Source organism: Zonotrichia albicollis, chromosome 6, assembly GCF_047830755.1.
Source record: "Zonotrichia albicollis isolate bZonAlb1 chromosome 6, bZonAlb1.hap1, whole genome shotgun sequence".
Taxonomy (NCBI): domain Eukaryota; kingdom Metazoa; phylum Chordata; class Aves; order Passeriformes; family Passerellidae; genus Zonotrichia; species Zonotrichia albicollis.
Genome location: NC_133824.1, coordinates 47,175,498 through 47,191,006, shown reverse-complemented (window position 1 = coordinate 47,191,006; position 15,509 = coordinate 47,175,498). Strand labels below are relative to the sequence as shown.

Genomic DNA, 15,509 nt, shown 5'->3' with positions numbered 1-15,509 from the left:
CAGGGAGAACACCCAGCTCCAAGAAGGGGGATCCCAGGTGTGCAAGCAAGAATTGTCAGGTGAAGCATCTTCTCTCACTTATACCTCAAGATACTGTTGGTGTCAAAGGGATTGCCCAGATCTCTCCTGAACAATTAGCTTTGCACTGGGGGTCTCTTGGAATGACATGGTGGGGCTGCGTTGGGTTGGGAAGTGGTGGCACTGTGGGGACACTCGGATGAAGGGGTGCAAGGAGGCATTGGAGATTGTGCTCTCTGATGCTTCTGGGGGAGGATATGAAGTGGTTTTCCCCTGAGCAGGGAGGGAGGATGCTGGAGAAGTGAAGCTGCTCCTGCCTGTGACACGGAGGGAATGGCATCTGCTCGGCCATGGGGGGAGTGCAGCAGCTGCATCCCACAGTGAGTGGGAGGTGATGGGAAGCTCTAAATCCACGTGTTTGGTTTCATGGGGACTCCTTTGTCCCTGAACCTGAAGCAGGAGAGCTGCAGTGGCCATTTCTCCCTGGCAGTGCTTTGGACACGGAATGCTGCCGGACCCACCAGCCAGGTGAGCCTGAGCACTGCTGCAGCTGGGCCCAGGTGTGAGACCCAGCCTTGGAAACACAGTAACTCACTGAAATTCCTCCTTCTGCCCCATCTCCCCCTGCTCCCACCTTGTCCTGGCTCCTCTCCATGTAGCAGGGAAGTTATCCTTGCCCTGGGTCCATAACGGGCTCCGGTCCAGCTCTGGAGAGGACAAACCTGAACTCTTCTCATGTTGAATCTGCTTCAGGCCATGAACATTGAGGTTCACGTGGTTGCTGATGCTGTTGTGCAAACAGCATGTAAATGAACTGAAATGTCTTATCCCTAATGAAAAGATTTCCTGCTTTTTTAATCTATTAGATATGGAAATATTTTTTGAAACTGAAAAATGCAGTCGGTAGAATTTAAATTGAAGCGTAATACATGTAAAATATATTTTAGTTGATAATTTTGTAAAATGCACTTTTTTGTGTCTCTTCCCTGGTTTCCCAGATCTGTATTTCATTGTTTACAGATGGAATGAGAACATTCCCTATTCCCTCCTTCTGTGAGAAAGATATATTAGAAGTAATTCTTAAAAAATAAATTTGAAAAATCGTATTGATTTAGAAAACAAACCAGTGCTGGACTGTTCTTCCCATTCCTGCATGAACTTCCAGCCTAGACCTGGTGGTTGCAGGAGTTAGGATTGCTTGGGATCAGATGTGGGTGCTCATGGTTGTGGGATGAGCAATTTGTTGGGTTTTCCATGGAAATAGAGCAAGTGGCAGCAGGATAGGCAGGGATTGACTGACTTTTCTCCAGTCTGATCTTGACAGCCACAGTCGGTGGAGTATTTGAGTCTCTGCTGTCCAAGCAGGGCAGGTAGTGGTGACAGATCTTGTTTCAGCTAGGCTTTAGGAGCCCTGAAGGAAGCATTTGGGAAGGTTCCTTTGGAAAAGTGTCTCCCTTGGAATGCTCTCTCCACCAGCTTCTGCCATCTGAGTGTCACGGCCCTGTGGCACCAAGCGCCACCTGCACCCTGAGGACAGGTCCCATTAGCTGAGCCATCTACACAGACATCCCAAGGGGCCAGAGGGATTCCAAGTGGGAGAAGAGCAGACAGGAGTCAAATAACCTGCTTGAGGAGCAGTGAGGAGCAGGATCATGGGATTGGGAGTACCTGGTGGGAATGTCTGCAGCCACATGCAGCTGAGAGCTGTTCAGGGGGGCTCCCAGCCAGCCACAGAGCTTGGGGGTGCAAGGCTGAAGGCACAGGCATGAGCAGGGGCTTTGCAGGGGCTCCTGCACACTCATCCTCAGGGGGAGCAGCTCCCGTGGCCCTGGGTGGTGACACAGCCACTCCCACACATCCCGAGCCGTGGCTCCTCTGGAGCTGTCCCAGGCTCTTCCTTGACTTTCATGATTTCCATTCCATGTTGAGATGTTCTGCTGCATCCTGGGGCTATGGCTCTTGCAGCCTGGGGAGGGAGGGGATGAGTTCTGGGAGCAAAATGGGCAGAAGGAAAGAGTAATGTCTGACATGGAATTAGCTCCTAATTTCAGAGAAGGGAGCAAGAGGCACATGTGGCTTATGGCCTCAATGCACATTAGCTGGGCATGGCATCCATAGCCCTTGGATAATCCATTGGACCCCAGCTGCATCTTTTGAAAATTTGCAGCATCTTTCACTTCCAGGTCACCTTGAGCAGGAGATTCTGAGATGGTCCTGTTGGATGAGCTGGGGTTCCTCAGTCCCTGTTCCCCTGCAGCCCTGCTGGCACCACACATGTTCTTAAATTCCTGATTAAATTTCTTCCTAGCATTAGGAATTTTGCTAGAGGATTCTTGACTTTTCCTTCTTGCTCCCAGCCTTGTCAGCACAGCTTCTCTCAGGGAGCTGCCAGAAGCACAGACCTGGAGAAGCAGATCAAACCAAGAGAATTCCTGAAAAAGGAAACCACAGTGATGGAGTGAATTCATCTGGGAATTTTCCTCCCAAGGGGAGGAAGGAGCTCATCCAGGGACATGTACATTTGTGAGCTGCTGTGGGATTACTGAGCATGATATTCCCAACCCCATGGCCTGGGATTTCTGCTGAAGAACCAATTTGAGATTTCCCAGTTGGGTTTAATGTGATCTGGTTCCTGGGAGCCATCAGTGATGTGGGAGCCAGAAATGGAACAGAAACCTGCCCCCTATGTGTGACCCACGTCCGCCTCTCGTGCTTATCCAGGTATCGATGCTCCCTCAGAGAGGTCCTTTGGAAAGACAACCAAGAAGAAGCTTTTCCATCCCCTCTCCTCCTGCGTGGTGAGCTGTCACCAGAAGGATAATCTGTGGCAGGCTGAAAAGTTGGGATTAATGTCAAACAAAATTGGATTTACTGCTGAAATCTGCTACCCGAGGGAGGCGTATGGAGCCGTATCCGGCTCTCCTGGATCTGACATTCAGCAAACTGCTCTTGTGTCATGACTGACGCTGCCAGGAATGTTCTGCTGCCACTGTGGCAGAGTCCTTTTGGCCGCAGGTTGTCCTTGGAGTCCCCCATGTGTCAGGAAGGCGTGGGCTCACCGGCTGGAAAGCGTGAGGTGTGTGGTGTGGCCATTGGAATCCCGCCCGGCTTTGGCCAGCTAGGCATCCCCTGGCAGGTTCTGATGTCCAGCAGTGGTTCAGGTACCTGGCAGAGCCAACCTACTGTGTCCCATTTCCCTCATTTCCAGGTGTGGTGTCTGAAGGTGACAGAGCCTTGTGGCAATTGCAGGGAGAAGGAGGCAGTTGGGGTGCAGGGAAGGAGCTGTTTGGGCTATGGGCACTTCCGGATGCTTTGGATAAGGTTTGGGCACCAGGATGAGCATGCTGAGAGGGTGAGAGCTGCTGACCTTTGGGAGTCAATTCTTTGAGAAGCACAGCAGTGTCCTGCAGATTCAGGGATGCTGGTGTGGCTCTTTGTTCTGCTTTGGAGCAGCTCTTTTTTCCAGGGAAAGTGCCAGCTGGTCTCCTGATGCTGCTGTGGGAGCCTTCCTGGGGTTTCCTCACCTCACTCCCCACATGTCCCAGCCAAGCAGATCCAGAGCAGCATCCAGGACTGGCTGAAGTGTCTTCCCACCTGGAGTGAAAGCCACGAGCTCCTGCTTGCGTTTAACTGGGGCTTTAATGCTGCTGATTATAATTGGCTGTGATTGTGCCAAAAACCCTGCGAGCCAAGAGACAGGAGCAGTTGGGACTGTCACATGAACGTGACAGAGTGCTCCAGCTCTGTCCCTGCCCATGGAGGAGCTGTGCAGGGAGTGGGATTTGTCCCATCACTGGTGGCAGGAGCAGCCCTGGCAGGGTTAGTGCCACACAGGGAAAAGGGATACACATCCCCTTAAGCTGGTGGCTCCAGGGACCTGAGTGTGGGCAATTTTTTGTTTTACTGTGCCCTTCTCACCCCGTCCATGTGGGATAAACACTTGGCTCAGTGAGCTGGGGGCTTGAGAGGAGATAATGGATAACTGCTTGCTAATCCCTGCATGCCAGCGTTGGCTCTTGCTGCTCCATGTTGCTCCAAATGCTGCAGTGGCAGCACAGGGAGCCCCCAGCTCTGCTGGCACAGGCTCCATCCATGGGAAAGCAGCCGCAGCCTCGCAGAGCCGCTCTTGGAATGGCTTCTGCACTGCCTGTGTCACTCAAAGCTGAATTAAAATGAGCTTGAGCTTTCCGTGTTCTTCTCCAGCTGCTGCTCCTGCCATGGCTGCATCCCTGTGCCCAAAACCTCAGGGTCCTGGAGCAGCAGTGTGGGGAACCATTTTTCTGGAAATGTCAAGCTGGACATTCCTGGAGGCTCTTTCCTGTGATAAAGCCCTTGGCAGAAAGGTAATTCCTATCTGGCCCTTGGGAAGGGAACTGTGCTGAGGGGTCATATGGGGACTGGCCAGGACTCTACTGCTTGAGCTTCCTGCAAAACCCCAAAATCCAGCTAAATCACCCCTTCATACATGAATTTTCCTTAAATTCCAAATGCCAGTCTGGAAAACATATTGAGAGCTCTGCAGGGCCACTGGGAGTGGCACTGGGCAATGCGAGAGACTGAGGCCAAAAGCAGGAAGAAAAGGAAAACAACAAGCCCAAGAATCAGGGGAACAGAGGAGGAACCAGGTGAGCACTGCCAGGTGTGCTGGGAAAGGCATCCAACCTCCATGTGTTCCATATGGGATGGGACTCACCGAGGCAGTGGGAAGTTGCAGCACAGCACTCAGTGCTGGCCTCAGGGTTGTAATTAATAGTGGGAGATGCTGATTAATAATTGGAGGTGGTAAAAGGGGATACCTGGGCTGGGATGAAGCCGAGGGGCTGGCACGGAGCGAGGGGTCTCTGGGAGCACGGTGTTGCCATAGGGATCCAACAGCTTCTCCGTCAGAGCCTCCGGCGAGAGCAGTTAATCCATTTTTAAGAGGAAAGGATATTTAATAAAGGGAACCATTTAAACTGGATTTACAAGGCACACTGAATGGAGGCCCCATTTATTCCGTGACTTCATATTTAATTTTAATATCTCAATAAACCCCTCCAGAGTGTTCTGCACAAACAAGCTGGAGCCAGAGTGGTTCAACCGCCCAGTGATTCTTAAAAGCAAATCAATTTAACAGGGCTGGAAAAAACCTGCCTCTCCAGGAATATTCTTCCTCTCTCAGAAGGAGCACTGGAATAGCTGTATTAGAAAACAACAAACAAGCTCTTCTGATGGAGAGGGATTTTTGAAAGGATATGGTGCAAAGCGGAGTTGGGAGCCCCCACAGCGAGCCAGGTTGTTGGGAATTTGCTTTGTTGCTCTGTTTTCTCTGCACTCATAAATAATGTAATTAATAATCATATAACTTCATCAATAATCCAGTTTTTCTGTGCTGGCTGCTATTCCTGTGCTGCTGCCTGAGCAGGGATGCAGGGACTGTAAAAGTCCATACAAGAGCTGTGTTAGGGACGATGGCACCTGGCAGCATTTAGCACTCCATAAGTGAGAAAAGGACAGGAAGGCAGCCAGATTTCCCACAAGGAAGCAGTTGGTGGCTGTTCCCAGAGCGTTTCTGCTTCCTACACTGGGAATGTCGTGGTTTTGGAGGAATCAAGTTCTCTGGGAAGAGCTGGTGAGAAAACTGTCTTGTCCCTCTGCAACAGGTAAACTGCTCCTCCTGCACCTGGCTCAGGGCACAGAGCAAATTGCCTGGCTTTCCTCTGTCCCTGGAACATCTCGTTTTTATTTCTTTTTAATATGTAGAGACTGTGCTGCACAAAACTGGCTCTGATTTCTCCTCCATCTTTTGGGTGATCCCTGAACCCGGATTTAAGGAGCAGAGCAGGTGGCCCTGGTCACCACATCCCAGGCAGCCTGTGCCGTGGTTTGTGCTCTCAGAACACACAATGTTCCCTCACCTCCACTTAATCCCTTTTTCCCCCTTTTTCCTTCAACACAAATGACCTGCCTAGCAGGAAACAGCATCCTCTGTTGCCCTGGGTCACGGAGATGGATTTCTCAAGGAGCAGACTCTGAACTGCTCAGAGTGAGGGTAATTTAGCAATCAGATGTTTCTCCCTGTCCCAGGCTGGGGGATGTTTCTCCTATCACAGCCAAAGATCCACGAGTGGGATTGGATTCGTAGCACATCAGATAATTAGTCTATAAAAAGGGAATTACATGGCGTGTTAACGAGCACAGTTGAGTTTTGTTCTCGCCTCCCTGCGAGATGAAGGCTGAGACTCCCCAGGGAATTGCTTTCCTCAGGGGACCTCCCTGTCTCAGGAATGTGATGTCCCAAAAGCAGCCCCAAAGGTTCATGGGGGTCTGGAAACCAGGATCCAGGCAGGCAGCAGTCTCCCATTTTTAGGGCAGACCCCTTGCTCCCAACCCATTTTTTTTTCTAATATTTGAACAATTGTCTTGAATTTAACTTTTCCAATTAGTTTTCTTCTAAAATCTGGAAATAATGCAACTTTTTCTTTTAATTGGTAGAGAGAGGGAAAAAAACCATTTTCATCACTCTTTAATAGCAAGCCTCAGCCTTCTATGGTCCAGAGCAAGAGGAGGCACAAATGGACTGATTTATTTCATTCTTCCTGATGTTTATTTTAAATTAATCCTGTTGGGACAGATGTCAGGCCAGAATTCTTGCTGGAGTCACTTATCTTCTTTGATCTAATTAACAATGGCTCATGTTTTATAATAACTCATTTTTCTAATAATTAATTTTTCATGAGTGATGGGATTCACTTACTGTTTGCTCTTTGCCTTCCCCTAGATCCTGCGTTTCCTCCCTCATTTTTCTTCCTTTCATTTTCCAAACCACCTTGATGCTGATACATTTCGGGCTTGAAAACACTGGAAATAACTTTCCAAATATGCTGCATTTAGAGAAAATTTCAGATTAATTATACATGTTTATTCATTAAAAGCACCAGTAAGATCCTGCTGTGCACACACAGGGAGTTTGACATGGAAAAGCAAATTGAGTGTGTACATAAATGTGTGTCAGTAATAATAAAATAGGATTGATGCTGCTGTGATTCATTGACCCAGGATTTCCGACTGGAATTTACAGTGGGCTTGATGATGAACCCTCAGACTTTCCTTGGGAAGTGCCCCTGGAATACTCAGGAAAATGCTTTTAGGGATTACACAGCAATTTAAATAACATGCTGCCTAGGATGGCCTGAAGGCACAAAGCTCCCGTTCCTATAAAATTCAGGTTACAAATGGAAAACCTTATCAAGAAGAATAAGAAACAGACCAGAATGTTGATAAGTTTTCTGCAGTACCACAGCTGAAGATTGCACCTGATGGTCTTGGAGGTCTTTTCCAAATTCTGGGATTCTGCGAGTCAGCCAGCCTGGATTCCACACAGATGGCACCATTCCTCCGATGTCTGACTGTCCCCTCCAGGATAAATTTGTCCGTGTTTCCGTTCAGCTTATCCCCAAAATTTCCCAGCAGCCGTGCGCCATCAGTCTCCAATATCCCAGTCAAATACTTTCCCTGGGGCAAAGCACGTCCTTCACAGCCCATTATCACTCCTAGCACATGGAAGGATGTTACAAACCTAAACAGGCTTCGGTCAAATGGGTCCTTATCGGCCCCATTGCCTTGGGGACAATGATTGCTGGTGTCAGGGATGCGATGCTGCAGGTTTTGGAGGTGTTGGAGCAGATTCAGTCCTCGTCCTCCCGCCTGAGAAACCACAGAAGCATTAATTGCCTACACATTCCAGCAGGAACTTCACACACACAGAGTCACGACTTCATTACAGCCCCGCAGGAGCCGCCTGGGAGCCTCGGGAAACTCGTGTAAAGAGCAGCACATAGACCTGGAATGAGTTAAGAGACTCGGAGACTCTCCTGCGACACGAATTTGGGAGCTGTGATGGGTTTAATGTGTGTTTGTACTGAGCGCTGGTGGTAAAACCCCGGCTGGCTGCGACTCCGAGGATGTGTGTGTGTGTGTGTGTGTGTGTGTGCATCCAGCAGCCCTGGGCTCAGAGGGATCAGAGGGATCACGGATGGGTCAGCGGGAGGATAAAGGGTGCAACAAGGGAGTTGTGGTTGTTACTGGCTTAAAATTGGATACACTCAGCCTGGCAGTGGGCTTTGCATGTCAGCCTGGTTTTTGGGGGAGAAGATCTGGGAGAATAACTGGGCGAGCTCTGCCCGAGCCGCTGTCCCCGTTGTTGGGCTGGCGCCTGCGGCATTCCTGCCCTCGCTCCGACCTCCGGGGTGTGTGACAGCCGGGGGATGCGGGTCCGTGCAGCGCCTGCCATCCCGCTGGCTGTGCCATCCATCCCCGGCCAGCGGGATGCGCTCCGGCTCGCTCCCGGCCTCCTCGCCCCAAAGCCAGAGGGGAAGGGCGAGCGGTGCCGCTGCTCCTCCGGGCCCTAAGGAGCTGGACCTCCCGGGATGGCTCCGTTGGGAGCGATTCCACAGTGCCCAGCGGAGCAGGGAAAGCAGAACGGAGCCCAGCGTGAGGAACTGAGTGAGAATCTCAAGGTCTTTGCAAGTCCAGCCAACTGCATATGAATGAATTTAGAACCAGATACGTCAGCACAAAGTTTTCTTTGAAAACAGTGATTTTTTTGTTTGACCATCTCCTTGGAATTACTCAGTGTATTCATCCAGAGAGTTTCACTTTGTTTAAAAAGGCTTTTTCCCCAGAGATAAGAAACTCTGCCTCGGTAGTGAGCTGATTGCGGAGCGGCTTCTGTGCTTATCCCCTTGGATAAGAGGCTTTATTATACCAAATTACGGGATAATCTCTGGACACGCAGACACAGCATCGGATCTCTCCTCCTTTGCTTGTTTTACTTTTTGATCCAGAGCTGCTCAAACCAATCCAGGGGGTCTCCTCTGATAGGAATCACCGTCCTGTTTCTTTTCTGGGAAGCTGGCATCGGCCCAAACTGATGTTTTTTCAATATACCTTCTTTCTCTTGCTCAGCTTTTCCAGAGGCCTCACCCATTTGTCATTTTTGCGGTTCTTCAGACCAAAATAAATATCTGATCTCACCCCAAAGGCCAGCAGAGCCTTGGCAGGGCATTTGTGATGACATCAGTGTCCAGCCTTACTCCGAGCTGGAAGGACAGGGGTGTCCCTCAGTCTTTCTCTCCAGCCCCTCTGGGAACTGGGATTTTCCTTGTCACACTGACACATATTCCTGATTTCTGACAGCCAAGGTGAGTTCTACAGCCTTCCTTAAACTTGTGTGTGCATAAATGCTGCTGGCTCAGTATAAGGTGGTTGATATTATAATGTAATATTATAATAATAATGTATTTTAATGTTGTTTTTCTGCTCCTGTGAGTAAACAGTGAGGAAAAGGCCCAGAGATTTACTGCTCCTGTTACCCAGGGTGGAAGCTGTGGTGCTCTTAAGGTGAGTATTGGGGTTTGGAGGCATTTTGAAGAGGGCTGGGAAGTGCAAAAATCTTTTTATACCTGTAAGTGAGAATTTTAGGGATGAGGCTGCTGCTCCAGCCCCTGGTAGCAGATCACACAGAGGCCTGGCAGAGCATTTCCATGGGAAGGGCTGTGTGGGTTTCCCTTCTCCCACAGAATGGAGAACCAAACCCTTCCATCATTGCGGTGTGTTGTGTAAACTTGTAGGCAAACCACAGCAGCCTGAAGCTGGGTTTCCTCGGTGACATTTTATTTGCTGAATGTGCTTTTTCTGAAGGAATGGATCTGTCTGGGAAATATAGTCCCATAGTTCTGCACATTCCGAACGTGAGGCAGCTTTTAACTGCTTTGGAAATCAAATTAGTGCTCACTCTGGGTGTTAATTAGGCACACTGAATGTAACCACAAGTAATTTTCCCTGGTGACACAGGGTTTAGCCCTGAACCCTGTATTTGCTTGGCTGTGCTGTTCCTATAGAGGCTCTGCATCCCACCCCATGCCTTTGCTCTTCAGACCAGTCCTTAAATTCAGGTTCCCTTTTGAAAATAGCCCCTCTGACCTCGTGGGCAGTTTCCTGTTTCTCTGTATTTCCAGAACCAGTGGGTTATCCTGTATAACTGCTCCTGACCTAGAGATATTAGTGGGGAATAGGAACAGAAAGGAATGAGCAGTGCCAGACTAACACGCCTTCGAAGAAATAAAAATTCCCCTTGGCTGCTTTGGAGTTTGCTGCAATCAGGCTTTTTCCCCAGGAGGAGGGATTGATTTTTGTCTCAGTGACACGGATTATATATGTTGGCACAGCTTCAGTTTGGGCTGGTGTTGAGATCGGATCAGAACCTGCCCTCTGAAATGAGAGCAGGAATCTGATAACACTTCGTGTGTGCAGCTTTGCTGGTGGCAGGTCGGATATCGGTCTCTTCCTAGAGCTAATGCTGTATTTACATCCAAATAAAACTGGGAAATGTGCAATAATCTAGCTGCAGGCTCTCACGCTGCGCTCCAAGTGCTTTGTCTGCCTTGGCTGACAAAATGCTCTTGGCTCCTGATCAAAGGAAAGTAAGTGGAAGCTGGTTTTCTCTTGATGTTAAGAAAGCTCCTGACAGAGAGTCCCTGCAAGGCTGGTTAAGAGCCCAGGCCCCGTGGTAGGCTAGGAAAACTCATTGAAGGAAAATGCGGAGAACAATGGCAGTGTGGGATGACTTGGGAAAGGGCTGTGTGAGGAAATGGCATCCTGATGGCTGGGTCAGTGCCGCGGGCAGCCAGGGGACGGCCTGGAGCAGCAGGTGAGCGGCTGGGCTCATTCACAGAGGTGCTATGGAATAAATAAATGCCTGCCGAGAGTTGGGAAATGCCTCCCTCTGGCTCTTGGTGTGGCACAGCCTCCTGGCTCAGCACAGAGCCAGTGTCTGCCCCTCCTCCAGGGGCTAAACCTGCGCAGGAATTACAGAGTTCTGGAATTCCTTACAGTGGAACACAATGCCTCATTATGGATAGTTTGGCCTGGTATTATAAAAACCATCCATTATCACTGCACAGCACCACAGAAGCACTGGGATGTGAACTGTGCTGCCAGCAGCACCCAGAACCTCGGAGCAAACCTGGTGCACTGTTTGAAATTACACTTTGGTGTATTTTGCGATGAGAGCAGTGCGAGTGTTGCTTAGGCCTGACTGACATCCCGACATGCCGAGGTGCTGGTGAAGGGATGGCTCTAGACTTGCTCCAGAGGGATGATCAGTGGGAATGAGTGCTCTGAGGAGCAGCCGAGGGAGCTGGGGGCTCAGCCTGGAGAAAAGGAGGCTGAGGGGGACGTTCTCACTCTCTACAGCTCCCTGACAGAAAGGTACAGCCAGGTGGGGGTCAGGCTCTGCTCACAGGGAACAAGGGACAATACAGGAAATTACCACAAGTTGCACCAGGGGAAGGTAAGGCTGGACATCAGGAGGAATTTTTTTCGTGTAAAGGGATGTCAGGTGCTGAAAGGGGCTGCCCAGGGAGGCGGTGGAGCCCCCAAACCTGCAGGTGTCCAAGGAAGGACTGGACATGGCACTTAGTGCTCTGGGCTGGCTGAGAATCAGTCACAGGTTGGACTCAATGGTCTGCAGGGCCTTTTCCAAACTGATGATTCTGTGATTCAGTGATTAGAGGGCTGGAGCAGCTTTGCTCTGGAGACAGGCTGGGAGAGCAGGGGATGTTCAGCCTGGAGAAAACTCTAGGGTGACTTTAGAGCCTTTTCCAGTGCCTAAAGGGCTCCAAGAGAGCTGGGGAGGGACTTGAGACAAGAGATGAAGGGACAGGACAAAGAGGAACGGCTTCCCACTGCCAGAGGGCAGAGTTAGGTGGGAGATTGGGAACAAGTTCTTCCCTGTGAGGGTGCTGAGGCCCTGGCCCAGGGTGCCCAGAGAAGCTGTGGCTGCGCCTGGATCCCTGGAAGTGTCCGAGGCCAGGCTTGGCCTGTGTGACGGGGCTCGGAGCACCGCGGGCGGATGGAAGCAGCACCCGCGCTGCCCACGGCACGGGTGGCACTGGACGTGCCCTGCGGTCCCCTGCAGTCCCGCTACTCGGTCACCCCGTGACTCCGCCGTCCCCGCCGCAGGGCCCCGGCCGGGGCGGGCTCAGTGCGGGGCGGTCCCGCCGCCTCTTCCGCCCCGCGCCGTCACCGCGCCCGCCCCGCCCCGCCCCGCCGAGCCCGGCTCCCCCCGCAGCCCCGGCCGAGCCGGCCCGGCCCGGGAGCTCCCGGCCATGCAGCCCCGCGGCCCCGGCCCCGCCGAGCCCCGCCGGGCGGTCCCGCCGGGCCGCAGCCGGGCGCGCTCCCGGGGCGCGGCGGGCGCGGCCCTCCTGCCCTCCATGCTGATGTTCGGCGTCATCCTGGCCTCCAGCGGGCTCCTCCTCATGATCGAGCGCGGCATCCTCGCCCAGGTCGGGCCGCCGCCGCTGCACCCGCCCGCGGGGCCGTCGCGGCGGGACGGGCGGGACTCGGCGGCGGAGCTGGAGCTGGAGGTGCTGCGGGACACGCGGAACCGCACGATCCGCGCCCTGTGCGGGCAGCGCTCCATGCCCCGCAGCGTCTGGGAGCTGCCGCCCGGGCAGCGGCGCACGGTGCTCCGGCACCTCCTGGTCAGCGACAAGTACCGCTTCCTCTACTGCTACGTGCCCAAGGTGGCCTGCTCCAACTGGAAGCGCATCCTCAAGGTGCTGGACGGGGCTCTGGAGAGCGTGGACGTGCAGGGGAAGATGGACCACAAGAGCGACCTGGTGTTCCTGGGCGACATGAAGCCGGAGGAGATCAGCTACCGCCTGAAGCACTACTACAAGTTCATCTTCGTGCGGAACCCGATGGAGAGGCTGCTCTCGGCCTACCGCAACAAATTCGGGGAGATCAAGGAGTACCAGCAGAAGTACGGCGTGGAGATCGTCCGGCGCTACCGGAAGAACGGGGGGAACTCGGCCGGCGACGACGTGTCCTTCTCCGAGTTCCTGCAGTACCTGCTGGACGAAGACGTGGAGCGCATGAACGAGCACTGGATGCCCATCTACAACCTGTGCCAGCCCTGCGCCGTCAGGTACGACTTCATCGGCTCCTACGAGCGGCTGCACGCCGACGCCAGCCACGTGCTGGAGCACATCCAGTCGCCGTCGTTCGTGCGCTTCCCGGAGCGCCAGGCGTGGTACAAGCCCGTCACGGCCGAGACGCTGCACTACTACCTGTGCAACACCCAGCGCCGCCTCATCAGAGAGCTCCTCCCCAAATACATCCTGGACTTCTCCCTCTTCGCGTACCCCCTGCCCAACATCACCAGCGAGTTCTGCCGGCACTGAGCGGTTCCCGTCGAGAGAGGGCGGGAATTCTGCCTTGGCCACAAGGATTTGCTTGCACGGCCCTTGGTGCTGTGTGAAGCACGCTCCTCTATGCATTATTTCCTAATTTTATACTTTGCAAGCACTGTTTGTATGAAATACTCTCTACTGCCTTCACTACTTAGGATCCTTTTTGTACCTCTGACTTTCCCGTGTACATACGCCACTGGCTCGAGCGCAGTAGCTTTTGTATCTCTATTTTGGTCTAAATCCTTTTTTTATGCCACAACGTGGAGAATTCCTGTAAGGAATCTGAGAAATTTATATATTTTAAGTATTTTTGTTCCTTTTTTGGGTTTTGTACTAAACATTGGTTGAATTGAGATCATAATGTGGCACTTCATGCACTAAAAATTATTGTTGTTAAACCAGTTCTGGGTGGGGTTTGGGTATAAGTAGGGAAAAAGGGTAAACCCGGCCCCATTTGTTCTTTATTTTTTCATTGTAGATGGTACTTAAATGAGGCTGGTCATTTTTTCTGTGTCAGTAGCACCTCTGGTCTTTATTATTATTATTATTATTATTATTATTATTATTATTATTATTATTATTATTGTTGTTGTTATTTACCATTGAAATATAATTAGAGTTAGGATAATACGCCTTTTTTGGGTGATTTTGGGAGTACAACTATTTACCCAACATCATGTGTCAGATGCAATATAAAGCCATCCCATTCTGCTCTTTTCTCTGAATTGAAGCAATACAGACTCGGGATAAGATCAAAGCCCATCCTGGTCCTTAGGATGGAAAACAAATCCCATGGGCCACGTGGGTCCCTGCATGGAAACCACTGTGGAAAAACCATTTCTCCAGCCATGTTTGAAAAAAAATGGCAATTTGTGGATTGATTTTTCCTCCTCTAATAGCTGTGCATATCCTTTATATAGCTTTTCTATTTAATTATGGCTCTGAAATCATAAAAGTTTGGGAGATAAGGCAGGATGTTGTTCCTGAGAGGCTGTGTCCTCGTTTCTAATAAAGTTTTTATATGAATTAGCCTGTTAGTGCTTTTCCTTGGGATTGTTTGTGACCTTGGGGAGGTTTATGCCCCTCATGCTGAGCCACAACACAAAGGTGGGATGAATTGGTTGTTCCTGTCGTGGTTAATTAATGTTTTAATTGCCAGAACAGCACTAACACATGGAGAAGGGATACATTGGAGCCCAACACGTAACAGGACACAGGGAAATGGGATGAAAAGCAGCAAAATGGGCTCCTAATTGCTCTGGAGTTAGTACAAAGTGATTTTGGAGCTGGCAACTTCCTGGGATTCATCTCTTAATTTTCTTTCCCCATTTTTAAGGTGTTTTCTTCAGGATTTTAACATAGCCTGAAAGAAGGGCATGGAGCCAGATCCAAGCCCACTGTTGGGGTAAGTGGCCAAGGACAGTTTGGGCTGAGGGATTTTTACCTTTGCCGAGGGGGCCGTGGCTGGGTATGAGGGAAATTGCTGGAATATTCATGGATTTGAGCTCCTGGCCATGTCCTGGATCTGTGGTCATTGATCCCAGGCCAAAAATGGGTCAGGAATTGGCTTTTCTCTCTCTGTGCCCACTGTGAAATCAGCAGCATTCCTGTCTGTCCCCAGGGGTTTTGGTGCCCGGTGCTGGAAGAACTGGAGATCTGTCCTCCAGCCAAAGGCACCAGATCTGGCTGGGAATCGGATTTTGGGCTGTAAAACAGATGCAGGGTGGGCTGAGCTGTAATTAAACCTGACCTCCAGGTCTCCCTAACTAGGAGTAAGTTGGTGAGACTTTGCTATCTGTGCTTCTGGGAACATTTCCCGCTCGTTTGGCAATTTGGTTTTTAATTAAATGTTTATTTCTCAGTAGTTTTAAAGGTTTATGCCGCTTGTTTGTTTATCTGCTGCAGCTTCTGTTCTCTATATTAAATTTCTGTCTCTTGTCTCCTTAATCTAATTTACTGTGCACAGGATTTTGCTTTTCTCAGACTCTCTCCTTTTCTGAGCATCAGTGATCACCCTTTTCTCTTGAAATAAGGCAAACAGGCTCCCACTCCTTGTACCTTCCCATGAAGAGGATTTTAATTCAGACAGAGCCTAGTAGCTTGGAAAGAAGTTTGTCTGCAGGTCAGCAAAAGTGAGAAATCTATCAGGTTTCCATTGTTTGGGCTTCTTTTTATCTGTGACCAATGGTACAATTATCCGTGGCAGCTTTGTACAAGTAGAGTGAAAAAAAGCCAGCTCCCTCTGCAGCTGTATCA

General features: G+C 50.7%; 1 protein-coding gene across 1 annotated transcript; it reads left to right on the top strand.

The window, feature by feature from the left end:
- The first annotated feature begins 1,257 nt into the window (after positions 1-1,257).
- CHST14 (carbohydrate sulfotransferase 14) lies at positions 1,258-14,279 on the top strand. The gene has a single exon (XM_005494838.3). The coding sequence runs from the start codon at positions 12,168-12,170 to the stop codon at positions 13,242-13,244; it is 1,077 nt and encodes a 358-aa protein (XP_005494895.3). The 5' UTR covers positions 1,258-12,167; the 3' UTR covers positions 13,245-14,279.
- The last annotated feature ends 1,230 nt before the right edge of the window (positions 14,280-15,509 follow it).

Bases quoted from the DNA above. Each gene is read 5' to 3' on its own strand.
- CHST14 (XM_005494838.3), top strand. From the start codon at position 12,168: ATGCAGCCCCGCGGCCCCGGCCCCGCCGAGCCCCGCCGGGCGGTCCCG.